The following is a 20914-nucleotide window of genomic DNA, read 5'->3' as shown; positions in this document are numbered from 1 at the left end:
ATTTTCTATTCGTCATTCATTTAGGTTGGTTTTATCAGAGTTTCTCCAATTCATTGAAATGAAACGTCTCCAACTTTTCTGGAGCTTAATCCTGTTCCATTACCATTTCTTGTTTGCATGGAAATATAGATTCTTGGAAATACTGTTTCAACTTCCAGTGGATAAACATTGGGTGAGTAACTGATAGAATTTCTTTTTTTATGTTCATTAAGATGTTATGTTCATCATTCGGGCTAGTTTCAGAACCATAACACAAAACAGGGAACATAAATCACCTTTTTTTTGGAAAAACTGAGTGATTAGTTGACTTCCCTGTCTTGTCCCTTCCTCTTTTTCAAGTTTTTTTTTTTTTTTCAATTTGACATCCTAAATTTCTCTGCTCTGTTCTTGCATTTTGTCATCTGCCTGATGTACGATGACTCAGAACTCAGAACTCGCCATTCTGAAGCACTGTGCAACTGCAGTAGATCTGGTGCACGATTTTTTTCAATTTGCATGATTTTTCTTTATTTATTATTGTACTCAGTTACAGATATAATTTAAAATATAAAAAAGCATAATATAAAAAAAACAACATTCTTGATTAAAAGTAAAATTATAGATTTTAAAAACTTCTTTAAAAAAATACACAAAAAAACTATTTGATTGCAGTAACGCGAGTAAATGTGATAAGTAAAACGTGATGATCAAACATTTACCTGCACACAGTTGCAAAGGTGCAAATGAGATAACCACTGCAGCCAACATTATGTTTATCGAGTCTACAATGCAGTTTATGTGAAAGTGTAATGGATGCCTACAGCTCGAATAGCAGAGTGCAGGCATATGAGCCCTCACACCCGCATTAAGTTTCTTTGCGCGTGTGCATGATAGATGTCTTCCCAGACTGTTGTCATAGCTACTCGGTTTGTTTATTGTTTTTAGAAAATATAGGGAAAAAAGTTTAGGATCCTTCACATCCAGGAATTGCTTGCGGAAATAACGGCCACAGGACTCGCAGGCCTGGGGATATTCGCTTAGGCAACGAGGTGAACTGATCTCCGTAGTGGTGGCTATGAAATTCCATCCCTTAGCTCTGCTGCAGAGGTAACAAAAGGCAAATATGTCAGCCAAATATTTTAGTTGCCACAACAGCGAACAGATCTTTTATGGAGAACGAAAACAGAACTCCCTCTCGGCCAGGATTAACAGCTGAGCGAACCTGACTCAATCGGTAGCCTTTTTTTATACTGAAATTGTGTGATGGCTAAAATGTGTGTGTGTGTGTGTGTGTGTGTGTGTGTGTGCCTTTTTTGCCCTTTAGCAACTTTAAACATATTTTTATTACTTATGCATTATTATTTATACTACTGTTTGGGTTACCATACAAATTGCATACATAATAAAGTAATGCAGTTAAATTACTTTACAACATTGTTTCTGAGTGAAGAAAATAAGAAAATATACTTCTATTTACCTTTAAATATTTACAAAAGAAGAAAAAGAATTTGCAGCTGTTTAGAGGATGCAAATTGAATTTAAGGCAGGTTTAAAGTGGGTATATAAATTGTAAGAAACATTATCAGATAAACAAGGAAAATACATGCAAACCATTTTGTTGCTTTGGTGAATATTTTCATGTACACTGTTCAAGGTGATAATGAAGAAACATAGACCGAAAATAAGTTTATTGTTGTAAAAATGTTGTTCTTCATTTTGTCCTAAGGGGACACTAACATTTACACTTAACAAAAAAAATATTACTGTTTTTAGTTAACGCTATTAGGCCATCAAATAAAGCATTGTGGAATAAGAGTTATAAGTTGAAGCTTGGCAGGCTTGACATTCTGTCTCAGACATTCTGACTGTTTGAGTGCTGTGCACAGGCAATTGCATTTGTTGAGATCAGTCCCTTAAGCCTCTGTACCAATCATTGTCACTTTATTTTCTTAAGATATTTTGGGATAGAGAAAACATATAAATCATCTATGCCCTATTGCTTTTTACCTGAGCAAAAAGGAATCAGCAAATGGGAAATGTGGACATAAACCGTTAGCTTTTAGATCAATAATATGCAATAATATGCAATTATCTTTGGTATTATTAGCACTAAACCTTTTTGTAAAATTACGTGAAAATCTTTAGAATAGCTGTGATGTCCATGTGATATGTGGCAGAGTGATATTAGGTGGTTTTATTGTTTGTTATTGTGGAGCAGTGGATTGGTGACTACAGAATTTATTCAAAAACAATGGCCAAAACATGTTGCAACACACATTACCATCCACAACTCTCCACCCCATCAATGAAAAATGTTGATTCAGTAGCTTAACATGTTTTACAATCACACCCAATGGAGAACTGTTTAGTGTGAAAAAGTGTAGAGTTTCACCCTAACTTGCATGGTAAGGGATAATCTTTCACATTTAGCCTGGGGTTTGTTTTGCTGTTTCAGCAGGAACTTAAGGAAGTTACAATGGAGTAACGAGATGGAAAAAAGTCCAAATAGTCTAATTTGACGGAAATGAATAGACAGGAAATAATCTATTATCTTAGATAATAAATGAATGACTCTTTCATTGTTCCTCATCAAGATTTGTTGTCAAGATAATGCTACTATAAACATAGCGAAGCTCATAAAGGTTAAGAGAAAGAGCTTACTTAACAGTGCCAGTGTGAAATATAGCATTATGCATTTTATTGCCAGTACATCATTTCCAAGTCTCCACTACATTATTGTTTTAGAGCTAAACACACACACACACACACACACACACACACACACACACACACACACACACACACAAACATACATTACCATGAATAAGTATTTACCAACATAAATATTTTTAAAACAATTTTGTAGTGTTATCTCTCTGAAATGTACTTACTAAAACTGAACATCATAAATCTAAACAAAATCACCAGTTTTCTGAAAAAGTTCCAGAGCTTCTTGATAGCTCCTTGGCCTCTTTGATGTTGATTGTATATGTGTGTTCTCCAAAAACCTTTGGGTTCTTTCAGGAACATGTCTGTTCATTATATGCTTCATGATAGTTTGCAAACAGGTCGACTCTATTTTGAATAGGGTTGAATAGAGTAGCATTATTGTGGTTTGTTTGAGGGACAAACTGTATAGTTGGTCTTTTAGGCAGATCTTTCAGCTGATATGCACAGTTGATGAAAAGCCAGTTACATTCAATTACTGAATTAGAATTTTTGTTACTCATTTGAATACACTCATATACTGTCATGTAATTTTCATGACATACTATCCGTGGATTTTGCTGCAGATTGGCACCTCTGCTGTTTAAATTTAATATCAAAATCATATGCCTTAATGGCTATAATATCGTGTTGGTCACCTTTGTCCCAACAAAAGGGCTCTGAACCATCGAGGCAGGAACTTTACAAGACCTCAGATGGTGTGTTGTGGTATGTCACTAAGAAGTTAGGAGCAGACCCTTCAAGTCCTATAAGTTGTGAGGTGTGACCTCACTGGACATCACACGGATGCTTTATTGAATAGAGAGGAGGCAAAGCCAATACCTTAAATTGTTTGTCATGAAAAGAGGTGGAAATTAAGAATAATTTTTGTGTACTGTAATTTTACATTTAAGTAAAATTATGAACTAAATAAAAAAAAATTTACTTAAAAAATTTGAAGTAAAATTATGAACTAAAAATAATTTAAGTAATTTTTTGTAAAAAATACCTTTTTTAAAAAAAAAAAAAAAGTGCAAAGATAAAAATTGCTCTCCGGAAACTACTGCACTAAATCACAGGAAAGTGAAGACAGACAGGCCAGACAGCAGTGTTACAGACCCAGCTGAAAGCCTTACCTGCCACATTCTTCTAAAGTTGAATTTGAAGAAAATATTTTTCCCTGGCCATATTTAAGTGTCCACTTTGGCCTCAAGTGCAAGAAAGGCAACAGCTTTATTATGCATGTAAGCAGTGTTTTCTCAAAGGCCGAACCAACAGCTTTTAAAAACTACATCAAACCAGGGCCATAATCACAATAAACACTGAGTGGAACAAGTGTGCCTCCCCCTATAATCAGACATAGCCGAACTGCCCCCCCAATAATCAGACATAGCCAAACTGCCCCCCAATATTCAGACATAGTCAAAATGGCTAAATAAATTGCTTTTAATAAAACATAAAAATAAATGAAAAACAGTTTACTTTTATTAGACTTCATTTGACTACAAATCGTATTTCTGGTACGGAGTGAGTACCAGCACTAACACAAGTTTGTGCCAAACTAAACTTTTTTTTTTTTAAATGTTACATATTTTTGAGATAGCATACACAATCCACCTGCTTAGGATCTGCTTGTCAGCAGGAAGACCCCTACAATACGGACTGTAATAGATGAACAGCAGTGGATGTTTATGTGTCCAGTTCCCGATTAGGCTTCTCCTGGTCGATGGCACAAAAGGAAGGAGGAAAGAATGCCTGGACTGGTCATGGGGCAACAAAGGGCACCTCAAGGGCGCCTCATGCAAAGACTCAAAGGGAGGCTAGGACAGGGCCTCCAAAACTATGGCCAGATCCCACAAAGGCACTTTTGGTCGCACCTAAGGCCTCAGGCTCCAGGTACCACGGAGGAAACGTGTCACTAACGGGTTTTTCTCTAGCGACTGCTCAGCAAGCGGAGCATGATGTGCCACAATAGCAGACACATAAGCCTGTAGGGTGGAAGGAGACAACCCGTTGGCGAACTGTTTCTGAAGGAATTCCAGCATTGAGCCAAGGCAGTTAACTGGATCTAACTGTTGGTTCTCACACCATATAGTGAACAGGTTCCATTTCGCGGTATACAACCTCCTCATGGAGGGAGCTCTGGACTGGAGAATGGTCTCTACAAAGCTGAGGGAGGCAGTCGCTGTGCCTTGAAACACTGAGAGTGGCAGGGTAATGATCTCCTGAGTGTACACCGTCCTGCCTCTTGGTCTTCTGGAACCTGTTGACAACATCATGGACAGCATCATCAAACAGGCCAGTTGGCACAAATGGGGCATCAAGGAGAAAAACCCTGTGTCTGTCATTGAGATTAGAGCAGGTCAGCCAAAAGTGCCTCTTGATGGCCACCAGTGGTGAATAGACTGCTCTCTGGTGGTCTCTTTGATGGCCCAGAGAGACAGGTCTGTGGCACGACGCAGTTTAATGATGTCGTCGTTTTATATTTCCTCTCTCCAATAGATCGCAAGCATCTCCTTGACCCGGGGACATAAGCATAGAAGGTAACGTTTGGGTTGATGAAGCATCCAGAATAAGGATTATTCCACAACCTGGACACCTTGGTGTGCAGATTGGGAAAGAAAGGCTGGCTTCGGCATGGAGGCAGTGCCATAGGTCACAGGAAACAATCACATAGTTTGTTCTGAGGACACAGTTTCTGCTTTTCAGCTAGCCAAACAATGTTTAGTTTGGACGCAGCTTGAGTCATTACCTCCAAAATATTCTCAAACTGGATTGCTTGTGGAGGCAAGTCTATAGGTTCATCCTGCACGGCGCCCCCCTCATCCCCCTCCTCGGAGGAAAAGAGGTGGAGCACCAAGCCCTCTCTGCAGGGGGCAGAACCCTGAGAAAGGCACTGGATCTGGCAGGTGAAGAAGAAGAAAGAAACGTGCCTGTCTTCATTCCCTTGCAAATCCATTTGCGAACCCCACGAACCTAACTGCCGATTTGCCTTGGCAGAAGCAGCACCAGAACCGTAAGGAACACTGTTTAAGCCCCAACAACACCAAGTCCCTTAACTCTCCCTGCTCCAGGGGTGTTGTATCATGGCTGGCCCAGTTCTCTGACCTAACATTCTGATATATGCAAAGAAATAATTTTACTGTTACATGCTTTAAATCAGGGGTAAAACCTGTCCAACGGAACCGGTGGGGTGATGTCACAACCAGGAATCTATAAACACACATGCGGTGGAGCCGACGCTAGCTTCTGTTTGTGTGTGTTTGTGTCTGCAGGAGAACTCAGGTAGAGTATTGATAAGACAGAAAGTCAAAAATATATATTACAGGGGCAATACACACAGCATGGCGTGGAGCATGGCGGCTCTCGATGGAGTGGATTGCTCACACTATAGCCGCATATCAATGAGGATCCCTCACTTCCAAAGAACACTCTTTAAGGAGGGTGCTCTCACTCCTTGCAGTTCTGGCCCTGCTTTTGCCGAGGTGGGGAAGGGGATGAATGTCAGCGAACCTGCTCAAACTTACTCACAGCCAGTCCTTTACGAGGAGCTTTTGGAGGTGGTGACTTGTGCTGTTGCCAAGCTTGAGATAACCAGGGAGTTGACGGATTTGAGGACCGTCATTTTCAAAAGAGGGCTTCAAGACCCTGACAATTCAGGGGTCTTTGCTGGGGGGATATTCACCTCAGTATATCACATCAACTCCCTAGAGATGCTAGCCGTGCTTCTGGCTCTGCAGCACTTTCTCCCAAATCTGAGACACCGCCACATGTTGATCTGTATGGACAAAACATCAGTGGTTTCCTACATCAACCATCAGTGGGGGTCTGCGATCTCGCCCCTATACAGGCTGTCACGTCAGATCCTCTTATGGGCCCAATGGAATCCGGTCTCCATGAGAGCAGCATAAATCCCTGGGTACTTAAACCAGGAAGCAGATGCCCTGTCAAGGCAAGAGCTGAGGCCCGGGGAATGGAGGCTCCACCCAGACGTGGTGGAGCAGATATGTAGGATGTTTTTCAGAGCACAAGTGGACTTTGCAACAAGTGCCTTTCTTTACCTATACGTATATGTATCATTAAGTGCCCTTGGTTCCCCCATGACCCATCAGGCTGCAGGCATTCTATCCTCCTCCCTTTCAGGCCCCTGACTAGAAGACGCTTAACCAGCTACGTCCACAAAATGGAAATGTGGAGGAAGTCGGAGCAGTTTTTTGTCTGCTACGGTTCATATAAAAAGGGGCTCCTTGCTCCTTGTTGAAAGGAACACGTTTCTAGGTCATGTATGTAACATGCCTGCAGCGCTTCCTTTCATTTCAGCAGCTAGCATCACCTCCACTGCATGTGTGTTTTTAGCTTCCTGGTTGTGACATCACCCCACCGGTGCCGTTGCGCCTTTCTGTTGGACAGATTTTACACGTGATTCAGAGCATAGACATGCGGAGGCATTCCCATTGTTGAAGCAGCATCTCATTCCTTCAGGGAACCAGGGTTCCTAATCAGCAGCTGAAAGAAGAAGAAAAAGTAACGACTGATTTTGTAAAATGTTATTTGGTTTATAGTAAAGTTAAAGTCTTTCCAAATAGAACTACTTCAGTACAGTACATATACATGAAAAAACTACTTAAATACAGTAACAAATTACGTTTACTTTGTCCACAACTGCATTTGTACAAATGGATGCAATACCATCAAAGGATGCATCTGATTGGACACATATTTATTCTGCAGAAGGACAACAATCCCAAACAGACAGCCAAAGTCATTTAGAACTATCTTTAGCTTAGAGAAGAACAAGGAATCCTGAAAGTTTTAGCACAAAAGATCCTCCAAGATGTATGTAACAACCTAGCTGCCGAATCAAAACTGTACCTATAATTGCAAATGTAACTAGAAGAATTAATGGTGTTTTGCAGGCAAGGGTTGTCACATCAAATATTCATTTTGACTGGATTTCTCTTCAGTCCATTTACGTTCCATTTTGTTAATAAAAAAAAAGAAACTATAAACTATCGCAAGTCCCTAAACCTTTGCACAGAACTGTGTGTGTGTGTGTGTGTATGTGTGTGTATGTATGTATATATACATATACACATAAAATCATAAAGTCAAAATATCTTTGAATCTCGATCAGATGAAAAAGCACTATCAGAGTAAAACACTGCATGCTTCTTCTTCATGTGATGGAGTTCATTATTCATGAACAGCAGTCAAATACTGTTCTTGCTGAACTGAGATCAGTACATGAACTATGGTGGGAGAGGGTGCAAAATTGCGAGGGGTCTTCTGCCCAACTCTGCCAATAACAATCTGGCCACTGGCATTCTTAGGGACCCTTAACCTCAGAAAGCATATGACCCATTGGTGTGAATCTGATTCACAATTGTAATATTGTGTGCTTGTGTAAAATAGTATAGTTGGACTTACAGGGTACAACCTCTGCGGGATTTTGCAATCTTTGCTGAATTTGAATTACAGTCCTGATAAGTGAAGCTCAACAAGAAAGATTCAGGCAAGACATGGTAACTTGCTGCAACCACCCCTCTCCCACATCCAAGATCAAGAATGTCAGTGACCTTGGTGAAGAGGTCTCACAGTCTGAAACAATGGATAGATTTGGTGCTGTATGTATCCCTTTTCTCAGCAGAGGTCAGACCTCTACCTCATATTTTTATATTATAGTAGTGAGGCAGGATCACCACTGACATTTATCGTCCAAAGTGGTGGCCTGTGAGAGGTCAATGGGGAATGGAACAGAACAGAAGTACTGTGACGCCCTTTAGTAGAACAAAAAGCCTTTTCAATATTTTGGCACATTTCTCATGATCCAGCAAAGCTTAGATAGATATTTCATGTGTTTGATTTAAGCACAAAAGAACATCATAATTGTGTTCTTCATTGTACACCAATCCCACTGGCAATATATTGTCCACACATGATGTTTCTAGAGCCCCTTTTTGTATACTTTAATTGACCATTTTGTTATGTTTTCTAGATAACAAGGCTCATATCAAAGGAACAGAACTTGCATATGAAGTTTATTATTTACACTTCAGTAAAATAGTGAAAATTGTACATTAAAACATAAAAAGTGCCAATTTTTTTGTTGACACTTTAATCTGTTCGCATCAAAGTGGCACACATGCACAAATAATTGACTAATTCTCTTAAAAGGGCTAATGTAGATTAATTAAGCCTGAATACTAATTATGTTTTCCTGTCTTTGGCAACTCACACTGCTGTTGTTCAGCAAAGAGCTGCTAGCTTCATAGCAATTAGTTGGTCTTATTTGAAAGATGGATGTCCTAAAAAATATATTAAATAAACCAGCAGTAATTGGTTGCATAAAAAAAGTCTAAAATCACTTTGAAACCCTAAAAAACTCTATTCTATTCTATTCTATTCTATTCTATTCTATTCTATTCTATTCTATTCTATTACTGCTTTTTGCTGAATTACACTTAATATTAATCTCGCTAATAAGGAATGCCAGAAATGATAGTAACCACTGTTATTACTGTTTATTTTTTTGTTATTATTCTAATTGTATCATAAATTAAAGAATATGTCAGCAGCACAACCAATGTCTTATCCTAAGCGTGTGTGTGTGTGTGTGTGTGTGTGTGTGTGTGTGTGTGTGAGGGAGAGGGACAGAGAGAGAGACAGACAGACAGAGAGAGAGAGAGAGAGAAAAGAGAGAGAGAGAGAGAGAGAGAGAGAGAGAGAGAGAGAGAGAGAGAGAGAGAGAGAGAGAGAGAGAGAGAGAGAAAGAGAGAGTTTGTGTGTATGATTATTGAGTAGGCATGTTTGGTCTTATTTGAATACATGAGAGAAACAGGCTTACAACAATTACGTTTTATGTTGAGGTGATTTCATAGAAAGTGCCCACTATTCTATGCATTAGTAGATCAATGAGAGATAAACAGAGAGAGAAGGAGAGGTTCAAAAACAGAGCTTGGGAGTGCAGAGCTTGTTTATGGCAGCTGGGCCGAGGCAAATACTCAGACATAAATGAGAGTCGACGGTTTCATGAAGCACAGTTGGTTGATGGCAGATTCAATGTGACTCGTCTGAACTGGGCGCTGATCCGTACAGTATGCAAAATTCACTGCGGAGCTGGTCTATGCCCACCAGCCCTGTGCCCTGTCTATCTGTACCTATCCCAGCACCACCACCTATTTGATTACAACCTGAACTGAACAAGCTGCTGTTGTGCCCAATTCCTCTTGACAACAATCAAATTCCTTTAAAAACTGCATACATTTTACTTGTCACCACTTAGTTACAGAATGTTTTCCCTTCCCTATATCCTCCTTATTCTAAACTGAACTAGCAGCTTCATGTTTAGTGCTCTTGGGAAAAGGGCATGCTTTTCAAAGGGCTTTAAACCACATACTGAATGTCTGCGGATGTCATCTTAATCTAGCCAAGTTTTTTCCCCAAAGTTGGTTGGAGGCCTGTACTTTAGCATTGTGTTGTTATGTAGCATTTGCTTGGCAGAAGTCACTAGACCAATGCAGGAATTTAAATCTATTTATCTCTGTTGGAATAGTGTGTCAAAAAGGATCTGGGCTGTTATGATATTTAGAATATTGTAACAGTTAAGCAGTGATTCGGAACCAAAGTTTGGCAGCATGCCCGACCACTTGAATACTGATTATTACGGTTTTTGATCATAGTCTAGTGTGTTTATTCAGATATCACACAGATGTATTCTTTGTCCTTGAATGATTTCTGTTTTGACACACCATACCTAAAGGGGAAAAAAGACAATGCTTATTTAGGAAGTTAAATTAAAAGATTATGTGCAGCATTCCAGATTTTCCAGCTAGAAAGCCTAAAATGACTTTTTCCTGACTACATTTCAGTCATAGATATTTTTTCTCTGAAGTGCCATTCATGAAGCAAGATAAATTTGAAATGTGATAAAATGTGAACAGTGGTCATAAAATAAACCTGCTAGTATAATTATTCAGTTGAATTGTTGTAATGCAAATTGTGGTCAGTATAGTATCTCATGTATAATGCCTATGTTGGATGACAATAAAATATAATATCTGTTATATTTTGCCACCCTCTTTTTTTTTTGAGTCTCAAGGGCAAAATATACTGATTTGAGATGTAAAAGGTTATCTGCCCACATGAGCTAATTTAAACTTAATTACATCAGTGTATGCATAAAGCCGAAAGTTACAGAAATATAGAGGAACCACACTGTGCAATTTCATTTCCTGCCAAAACTGAATGTGACAAAGACAAGTCCATTCATTTTCTTATACAGGGTGCACTATTATTTGGAAAAATCCTCAAAAAGGTATCAAAAAACAAAACAAAAAAATATATATTTACATTATATTTACATTATATTTACATTACATTACAATATATATTTAATTATATTTATTTAATAAGTATTTTATAATGTTATTTATGTTTATGTATTTACTATTATTATTATATCAGCTGTTAGCTTGTCTTTACAGTTCTGACTTAGAATTAGTGTGATTAGAATTGTTTTCTAGGTATAGTTTATTTAAAATATATATATTTTTTATTATTGTTATTAATAACAACAACAATAATAATAATAATATTAATAATATAATAACAGTAATAATAATAATTTTCTTAACGCATAATTGACACAATTGAGATTCTTTTTTTGGTCAGTGTAACAATCTGGAGAAATTGATTTGAAGGCAGTGGTGAGAAAATGAAAAAAAGAAAATGGTTTTTAAATAAGTTACAATTAGATGAGCATTAATCTCAGTGGTGCAAATGAATGTCTGGCTTTAGGGCTTGTTGGATGTAAAAACAGATTCGCTAAACTCTTCTCTCCAGATTGGAATGTGTCTTCTCGCTGCTTTAATTGCACTGTCATCTAGAATGAAAAACATCTTCCTCTTACCCAGCCTGATCCTTCATTTTTGAAATCATGTTTTATATTGTGTACATGCAAGCAGCCTGCTCCTGCAACAACTGTTTTTCACTCTGATCTATGCAGTTGGGTTTCTGTTACACATAAAAGGCTTTAACTACTGCACTGATACCATATCATTATTGTTATGCTTTTTAACAAATTGTTATTTATCTAATTAAAATAATTCGTCATTTGTGATATTTTAATGTACATGCGTGTGTGTGTGTGTGTGTGTGTGTGTGTGTGTGTGTGTGTGTGTATTTGTGTGTAAGAGTGGTAGGGGGATATGTGTGCTCACCTTACAAGCTATGTGCAATGTGTTTGTGCTGATTTGCATATTCATATTCACAGAACATATCAGCATTTTTGCATAGTATGAAAAGCTTATTTTATGGGAGGGAAGATGTGGCATTGAGTTTTAGTGGGGGCTGTGGTTGTAGAAGTAGGAAGTATTTTAATGTGACCTTCATTAGGCATTCGTGTCAACTTTTCTTATCTGTTTATGATTAAATTTTTTCCACCCCTGTTGTTCAATTAGTGCTTGACCCCTTTAGCAGCGATGTAAATTAAATGTCATTTCAGTGTCGTTCCATATTTAAAATACTGTGTTAGTTGCGGATCATAAATGATGATCTTCATTCTGCAACTAATTTATTCATTTAACAATTTCCCTCCAGAAGTTGGAGCAGAAGGCTCTGAAGCAAGCTAAGCAGAAGAAATCTAAGTCGGCTGAATTTCTGATGGGTGAGCTCCGTATGATGAGTTATTGCTCATAATTTGTGTAAGGATTAATTAACTAATTAAAGACAAATGGCTCTGGGCTAAATTTTGCTCTTGCTTGTCAGGGCACAATTTGTAATTATTTTAATCATTTCTTCTTCTTTTTCTCCTTCATCCCCATCTTCATTTTCTTCTGCTTTTCTTTTTCTCTTTTTCCCCTACCACTCATTCCCTGCATGATTTTGGGGTCAATTTTAACCTAATTGTTCTTCAGTTACAGTCTCGAGGCTGCACATGAATGTTTCAGCTGGGAAAGAAGCTCCACTATATTGAATGCACTTTGGGGTAGAAATGCACTACCTTGGCCTCCTCTCTTTTTCTTTTTACCTCCCCAGCCAAAGAAAAGGAGCAGGAGGAAGAGGAGAATGGGATGATGAAGGGCATTGTAAATCCTGTGTTCCTGAGTGGAGAGGAGGAGGATGAACAGAGCTGTGGCAGACAGAGGGATGGGGGGAGAGAAATAGGAGATGACGGGCAGGATAGCACTCTTGCCGCTCACCAACAGCAAATGAAGCTGGAAGCCCTTGCCACTACAAGAGGTGAAGCTTCACTCTTCATTACATTCATAGACAGTGACAGAGACTTGCCCTGCCTCCATCCTTACGTCCACAAGCCCACATTCCTCAGCTAGCCTGCCTCAACAAGTAGTTCCATTTCTAAAAGCAGATATAAGTTGGGATAAACTTGTCTTTTTCTTGCATGTGTATACACTAGGTGCAATTATATGTGATACGTTATTCAAATCAATGAATTACTATTAAACAAATAAAAATACCAAATTAGTTTTTTTTTCAGGGACTGTCATTCTAAACTACTTTTTTTTACTTTAATGGTAACATTTGTTGAGGGTTAAATAAAGTTTCCATTCCAACTATACTTAAAAAACTGTGCAAGAGACATGGTTGTGTATATATAAAAAAAAAAAATTCTCCATTCTTCTGAAGAGAAGATATCGCAGTTTACATGTGGCCATTATACAAGGAACCTGGCAACACCATTTATGGTACAGTTTTATTAACATGACTTCAATGGAAACTTTTTTTGTTTTAACCCTAACCTTCATCAATACTGAAAGAAAATCTTTTAGTCACAAAAAATAGTGTGGAAATAGTGTAGGTAAATTTGTGAAATGTAGGAATTTGCTTATATGTTTTAAATTCTATAATATAGATACAGTGAATATTATTGCTGTTTTTTGGCATTGTGTTGTGTGTCAAAGCCAGAGATTCACCGCACATAAGATCCTCTTTGCTGTGACAGTTTTCTCTGTAGCTTAAACAAAAAGCTTTAACTGTGAAAATTGTATTTCAGTACTGCAGCAAAATTAACATTCTTGTGTTGACAAAACAGCATAATCAGTGGTGAGCACTATTTATGATATAAGCCTTAATACAAAACGATCAATAATATCAACATCCCATAGTTAATCCCCTGCTAAATGTTTTAAAGTTGTTCTCCATACAAGCACATTTATTACATCTAGCCATATGGTATTACATGCAGGAATTGCAATTCAATGCAGTGCTAGCTAGCTATATCAGTATGTCATATATTTTAACATCAAATGTATATCTCTCTGTTTCAGGATCTGAAAGATGTTGATTTTCTGCTTTACTTCCTATTGAACATTCTTGCAAACATTATTACAATACTTGAGTAATTAATTGGACTGTCAGGGAGTTAGCAGAGGGGAAGAATGTAGCAGTAGCACCAAGCCACATTTAAGTCAATCATTTTAAAATAAATTTCTTAAAATTATTATCCTAATATTCATAATGTTCAAGCTCACCAGCAAGTAACTTGACCTGTTGTATCTAGCAAGTTAACTTTAGAAGTCAAGAAGCTTTTATTGTAATTTCAACCATATATGTCTGACGCGGTCTGATTTGTTTTACTTTTTAAAATACACATGCACTGTTGTACACTTAATGCTATACAAACTTATTTCTAATATACACTGAACAGGTATAACATTATGTTCATCGATCAGGCATAACATTATGACCACCTGTCTAATATTGTTTTGGTCTTCCTTTTAGTTGCTGAAAGAGTCATGACCCATCGAGCATTAGCAGTATTAACTTCAGCAGTTTGAGCTACCGGAGCTAGTCTGTTGGATTGGACCACACGGACCAGCCTTTGCTCCCCTGTTAACATTAGCCCTGTTAACATGTAGCCCATGACCCTGTCCCCGGTTCACCACTGTTCCTTCTTCGAACCACTTTGGATAGATACTGAGTGGAACACACCACAAGAGCTGCAGTTTTGGAGATGCTCTGACCCAGTCGCCTGGCGATCACAATTTGACCCTTGTCAAATTCGCTGAAATCCTTACTCTTTCCCATTTTTCCTGCAGCCTAATATATTCCACAAACTAACAGGTGCCATGGTAAATAGATAATCACCATGTACTCACTTCACCAGTCATAATGTTGTGCCTGATCGGTGTAGTAAATGAAGATATTTTATACATACGTATAAAGATGTCAGCCATACTGATTTTTATAAAGTATTTGTGACTAACACGCATATTTTTAATGTGGTTGTTATTAATATTCAAGTTATTTAGCTGCAGTTAAGTTATTCAATATTTAATATACATTTTTAATATTTAAGTTATTTATTCTTTCATCTGCCAACTGTAAATAATAGCTAACATTTTACACACATACGGCACTGAGTGCAAAAAAAAAGGGTTTTTAGGTGTCGTGTTACATTGCCACTAGCATTAATTTAGGTTTTCCATTTAACCAAATGGTGCCCATAGAAAACATTTAAGAATTGTATCAAATGTGGAAATCAAAATTACAATTTATGACATTTCCTTAAAGACAGCATTATGTAAACATCTTACACAGAAATAATAACCCCAGAATTAATAAAGGAAACTTTTTTCTGTCCACAGAAAGTTATCTTTATGATACCATAACAATGGCTATTCAGTAAACAAACAGCAAATAGTAACTGGTCTAAATATCGCAGTCGAACCCCATGAATTTAAGTAGTGTGGCTGGGTGTACTTGGTTAAGAGAATACTCCCTCCAGCTGCTGGATTCCCATAAACACAGCTTTGATGCTCATAGGTCACTGATTGCTAATAAGAATGTAATGGGACATGGATTTTGCTCTCCTGCTCTTACTTTGCTTACTCTTTGCCCACTTTCTCTCTTCTCTCTCTCCCTCTCAAGCTCTGGCCGATGACCCTTAGAGTTAGGATATTGTCTTTGAAATTATAGCCTCTTTGCTCTTACACGTTTCTCATTAGTTCGTTTGAACACAGGTAACATATGGCAGGTTGTGTTTAAGAGATTGCCTGGGCTGACCTTTTCCTAGCATGCTAATTAGGCCCCAGAGCAGCAGTGGACCCTGGTGGCATTCACTTCTGGGAAACAGAGGCTAAGAGAAGCCCTATCAGGTTGGCTGGTGTGGGCTTTTAAAAATTAACATCCTCGCTTCATATGCTTCTAATAATCACTAACCTCAACCAACCTGCCACCTATCAACCCCTTTTACACACACACACACACACACACACACACACACACACACACACACACACACACACACACCACATTTCTCTCTCACTCTTTCTCTCTCTCTCTCTCTCTCTCTCTCTCTCTCTCTCTCTCTCACTCTCTTATTGTAGCTCTCACTCACTCACTTTTGCTCTCTTTTCTCTTTTGACGTCCATCTGTACTTTCCACAGGAAATGAAGGTGCTCGAAATTACTTTGACCCATGGGCGACAGTGGGGGCTGACCCGAGGCAGCGTGGGATGTCCATGGTTGGAGTGGGAGATGAGCTGGAATTAAGTATGCCATTTTTGCTTGTAATGGGCTGCCTCAATTCATTAAAGCAGGGTGAGCAAGTTCACTCTTGGCCAGCCGCTGTACTTGGTGGGATGGTCTATGTAAATACTTTTTAACCAAAGACCAGCAAGATAGTCCAATGCCGTGGCCGTCATTGCTGAAGGTCACGTATCATTGGTTGCTTCCATTTTCAGTGCCTCACCATTTACTTTAACATACTCTAAATGACAGTGGGGAACCTCCTTGGTACAGTGATAGATCTCCCCCATTTGCCTATTAAAGACATGCTCTTGGGATTGAAGTAATATGCATGTTATAATGAAATCTGCCTATTAACAGAAAAGCCATTCTGACTGTATCTTTTTGGACACCACTTTTCTGTAATATCCTTGAATCCTACCAAACAGCATCACCTTTGACAATCTTGTTCCTTAGGTGGGTACAGTGTAATGTAAAATTCTGCACATATTTTCTTGCCTTAAAAAGCCTTACAGAACGACCTACATGTCTGTTACTATTAGCTTTGAGGTATAATGAATGAATGTAAATTAAGGTCAAGAATTAGTGTCACTTTGTTAGAAAATCGTTGCATGGTTTTCATTTTGGCTCTGCAGCACAGGTGATGTTGATTGATATGTGTGGCAATACAATGAAATTGTTATTCATTTATTCATATTTTACATTATGTGTCAGAATTCATGCATGAGGACGAAAAAGGTCTATATGAGAAAATATCTCGGATGCTGAATGAAGAAGCATCAACAGTCATAGATTTGCCTGGTAAGAAACATGCATTTAAATGTCTGAAATGTATTTAAATGTACACACATTTATATTGGTTAAAGAAAGAACAAATGCTTAATTTATGCCTGTAAAAAGAAGTAGAACTTTGGTGATTTCATTAACTATTTATTTAATCAGGCCTTGCTAATGCAGAACATTACTACACAGCACACACAAATTCATCTATATATGCACATGTTTTGAATGTGGGAAGCACTAGTCCATAGCTAATATTTATCCCAGGATAGTTATCTGTCATGTATACATAAAGAATTTAACTTTGATTTATTCTTCAGAACAAACGCATTGTGCTTAATGGACCTTAAGTTTCTCCCGTAAGCATGTCTGAATACAGTCAAAATGTGCAGTTCGCCACCTAAAGTAAACCAGTTGTGCACAAGTGGCTTCTCCCAAGAGGGATTTCTTCAGGATTCCTTGCACACTGGACTATGTCTATTTGGCTAATGATGTTTTGCATGTTCATTAATGTGCTTGTAGCAGAGTGTGATAGTGAGGAAGAATCTGCTCTCGGGGTGCTAAAGGACGAATGAGAAAATCTGGGAATGCACCAGTGGGAGGCAGGATTATGAGAACACACCAAGACGATTGTCTCAGGCCTATTGGTAATGCTTTGAAGCCTGAATGGCTGTTTGGATGGATGGTAAAGGAAAAGAAGCAGTGATGAGCCTCCTCCTCCTCCTGTGGTGGAAGTGCGTTAATCCCACTATCCTCTTTACTAGTGTTTCATTGTAGGATTTCATGAACATTCTGGGACAATAGCTCATTGACTAATCTCACGGCTCCAGCAAAAATCCAAAACAAATGAATACAGTGTTAGCCGGCTAACGTTACATGCGTGAATTCTGACGGACCTAAACCCACTGCTAAACCTGCCAACGGATTACAACTGCTGTGCACCACCTCAACCAAATATGGCTTCCTACTAAATCAAAGACAGAAAACAGTCTGGCATATTTCCATAGACTTGTCTTAACCTTCTTCCTGTTAATGGAGCAGGACTGTGGGTAGGAACAACAAAGACTGTGGGCAGTAGCAAAGCCTACTGCAAGAACGAATCCAGCATTTATACAACTGAGTTTTGTTTTTTAATGAATTTATGCAAGTTAGTTAAATGGCTATCCATACAATCTTTTTAATATATATATTTACACACACACACACACACACACACACACACACACACAGTGCAACCTCTATACTCACGAGTAACAAAAAAGGTTTTGACATACTCATAACTGTTTTATTTACTACTTTAAATGAATAATACAATAATAAAATAGTTTTTCAAACACTTTTATGTAATTTATTAGTTCAAACTTTGTTTTGAAATGGTACTCCGAACTTCTCTCGCGGCTTCTCGTGAACTGACAGATTTTTTTGCGAGTTACACTTAGTCCGGTTCCAAATAAAAACTCACAAACTTTTGAGGTCGCGAGTGTCAAGGTTGCGAGTATTGAGGTTCCACTGTATATCGAATATAGTAGATATTGTTAAGCGGGATAGTCATTATATTAGATATAAGAATTCAGTACTATGTCAATGTAACTTGGCTAATATTAGATTTACAAAAAAAAACCCTATAAAATTTGGCACCGCAAACATAACTCTTTTCAATTTTGCATTTTGCAGTAGATCATCATGGAGATCTCTTACAGACTCAGCTGTATGTTTGTGTATATTTTTATTTGGCATACATTACATTTTCACTGGTTTCATTGTTTCACCTTCTACTCTATCTCTGCCCCCTCCCATCACCCCACCACTCCTCTCTTGCCCTCTCATTTTAGGCAGTTTTGAGGAAGAAAGACCAGAAGCTGTGGCTGCTAGAGTCCTGCAGGCTCGATGGAGAGATCAGTTAAGGGAGAAGTTGGAGAAGAGAGAAGAGCTTATCCCCCACTATGTGGAACAACTGAAAGAACATGTGCAGGATGACATGATCCCAGTGGGCAGGGCTGCAATGGAGCAGGTGAAAGTCTCTCTCTCTCTCTCTCTCTCTCACACACACACACACACACACACACACACACACATACTTACAGGTAAACACAGAGTCAATACTTATATACTGTGCAACCTCCCGTGTGCATATTACCATGTGCTTGAGTCAATGTGTCTTTAGCCCTTGACTGTGAAAGGGGTCCAACGGTTCACAAAATTCACAGTTCGGTACATACCTCGCTTTTTAAGTTAGCTCAGTTTGTTTCAATTAGGAGATAAGAAATGCAAAACATAAAAATGCTTGTTGTTTTTTATTAACACAGTTTATTATTATTAACATTGGTGGACATCAACAGTTTACATTTTTAAAACAATTTTAAATAAAATGCCTGCTTGGTTGCATATATATAAAATAATATTTTAGAATATTTTAGGAAAATAAATAGAGTAAATTGAACTAATTAAATAAACTTTTTATTATATTGATTAAATTGAGTTATCAATTACATTTGCACACATTTAATTGATTAAATAAAATTTAATAAATAGCAAATTGTAATTAAATAGTTTAAATTTGTTAGACCCATTTGGTTAATTCACATAAAATCCTGATATAACTTTTAATTATGTTCCGCATGTAAAGAGATTGAGTTCGGTACATGTGTGCTGTTCCAAAAGCCCTGTACTAAAAAATCTTAGTATTAATATGAGTACCATTAGACCCCTAATATATACACAAATAATGTTCAAATGCTTCACAGAAAAGACATTTTAATATATAAAATATTTTTAATTTAAGCAAATTCAGGCAAATTTGTAATTTGTCAATCTTAAATATTTAATTTATTTCTAGATATATTTAATAATCTTAAACTTGATATAGTCTTTTTCCAGTGCCAGATAATGTTGTTTACTTCACTTATTTTATCGATAATGAAGTAAAAATCTCCTTCAATAATTTATATTTATACAAAGATGTACAATTGTATGATAAAATGTATAATTGAATGATTATTCATTAATTGAATACATTTAAAGATGTATAATTGTATGTATAAAGGTATACTTGAATAATACTTGTTTTAGGCTTGTGCAGCCTTCTGCAGCCAAAGCTGACTTTACTTTTTTTTTTTTTTTTTTTTTTTTAGTTATTAGATATAATGCACACATATATATAATGCACACATATGCACACATATGTTTTGTATCAAAATTGTGATGAGGAAAGACATAAATGCAAACACAAATTAGGTTTTTGTCTATATTCAGTCTTGGCAGCTAATCAAAATTCCATAATCCTTCATAAGCAAAAGTGTTGTGCAGTAGATAATTTCTGGTTAATTTAAAAAATCCTCCATGATGACACAATGAAGATGGCTCTTTTCTCATCTCTGTTTGTGGATAATCTTCCCTTGCATTAGTAAATGAAAGCTATGTCTTCTACAGTATAAAATAAGCACATCATGCTTCTTACATTGCATTGCAAGTTGCTTTATGTTTGGGGTTTTAAGCACAGCTAAAGATTTTCTAGCGGTTTATTGAAGGCATGGTGTTGTCACAGAGTTACTATATTATTTACAAAAGGTTGCATGTATGCTTAGTAAATGCCATCCCTTGAAATTCATCAAATGAATTCTGCTGCATGTGTTCTGTCTGTATAGCAGTGGCTCACAAAAATCAGCAGAAGATTATTACTGTGATAGGACTGAATCTTGTATGCTGTTTGGCAGAACCTCAGTGAACGAATGCTTCTCTTTGACAGGATGAATGCACGGCAGAGGAGAAGGAGTGGGCGAGAAAACGGAGAGTGATGGCTGTCTTAAGGGGGAATACAAAGGTACTGATGTGAGTTCAGAAAAATGGAAAGACAGTAGTTTTGCCAAACGGGACACATTTCTATGGCCGTCTCTATTTCTCTGTAATTTAAAAAATAGGAAAATTTTATTAGATAAATAAACCTGAGATAACTTAACCTATCT

At 37.5% G+C, this 20914-nt stretch overlaps 1 protein-coding gene across 5 annotated transcripts in view; it reads left to right on the top strand.

Annotated features, from left to right (window-relative positions):
* The first annotated feature begins 978 nt into the window (after window positions 1-978).
* Window positions 979-20914, top strand: part of ofcc1 (orofacial cleft 1 candidate 1) — an 83675-nt gene continuing 63739 nt past the window's right edge. For 2 of the 5 annotated variants that reach the window (XM_046877421.1, XM_046877417.1), the window contains exons 1-7: window positions 979-1213; window positions 12283-12349; window positions 12721-12924; window positions 16092-16196; window positions 16887-16973; window positions 18785-18963; window positions 20698-20772. In XM_046877421.1, coding sequence (XP_046733377.1) covers window positions 12346-12349; window positions 12721-12924; window positions 16092-16196; window positions 16887-16973; window positions 18785-18963; window positions 20698-20772 — 654 coding nt within the window. In that variant the 5' untranslated portion in view covers window positions 979-1213; window positions 12283-12345. The remainder of the gene's footprint in view (window positions 1214-12282; window positions 12350-12720; window positions 12925-16091; window positions 16197-16886; window positions 16974-18784; window positions 18964-20697; window positions 20773-20914) is intronic. The other 3 variants (XM_046877418.1, XM_046877420.1, XM_046877419.1) reach the window with 3 other exon arrangements.

Source organism: Silurus meridionalis, chromosome 21 (genome assembly GCF_014805685.1).
Source record: "Silurus meridionalis isolate SWU-2019-XX chromosome 21, ASM1480568v1, whole genome shotgun sequence".
NCBI classification, from domain to species: Eukaryota; Metazoa; Chordata; class Actinopteri; order Siluriformes; family Siluridae; genus Silurus; species Silurus meridionalis.
This window is presented reverse-complemented; position numbering and strand designations above follow the sequence as displayed.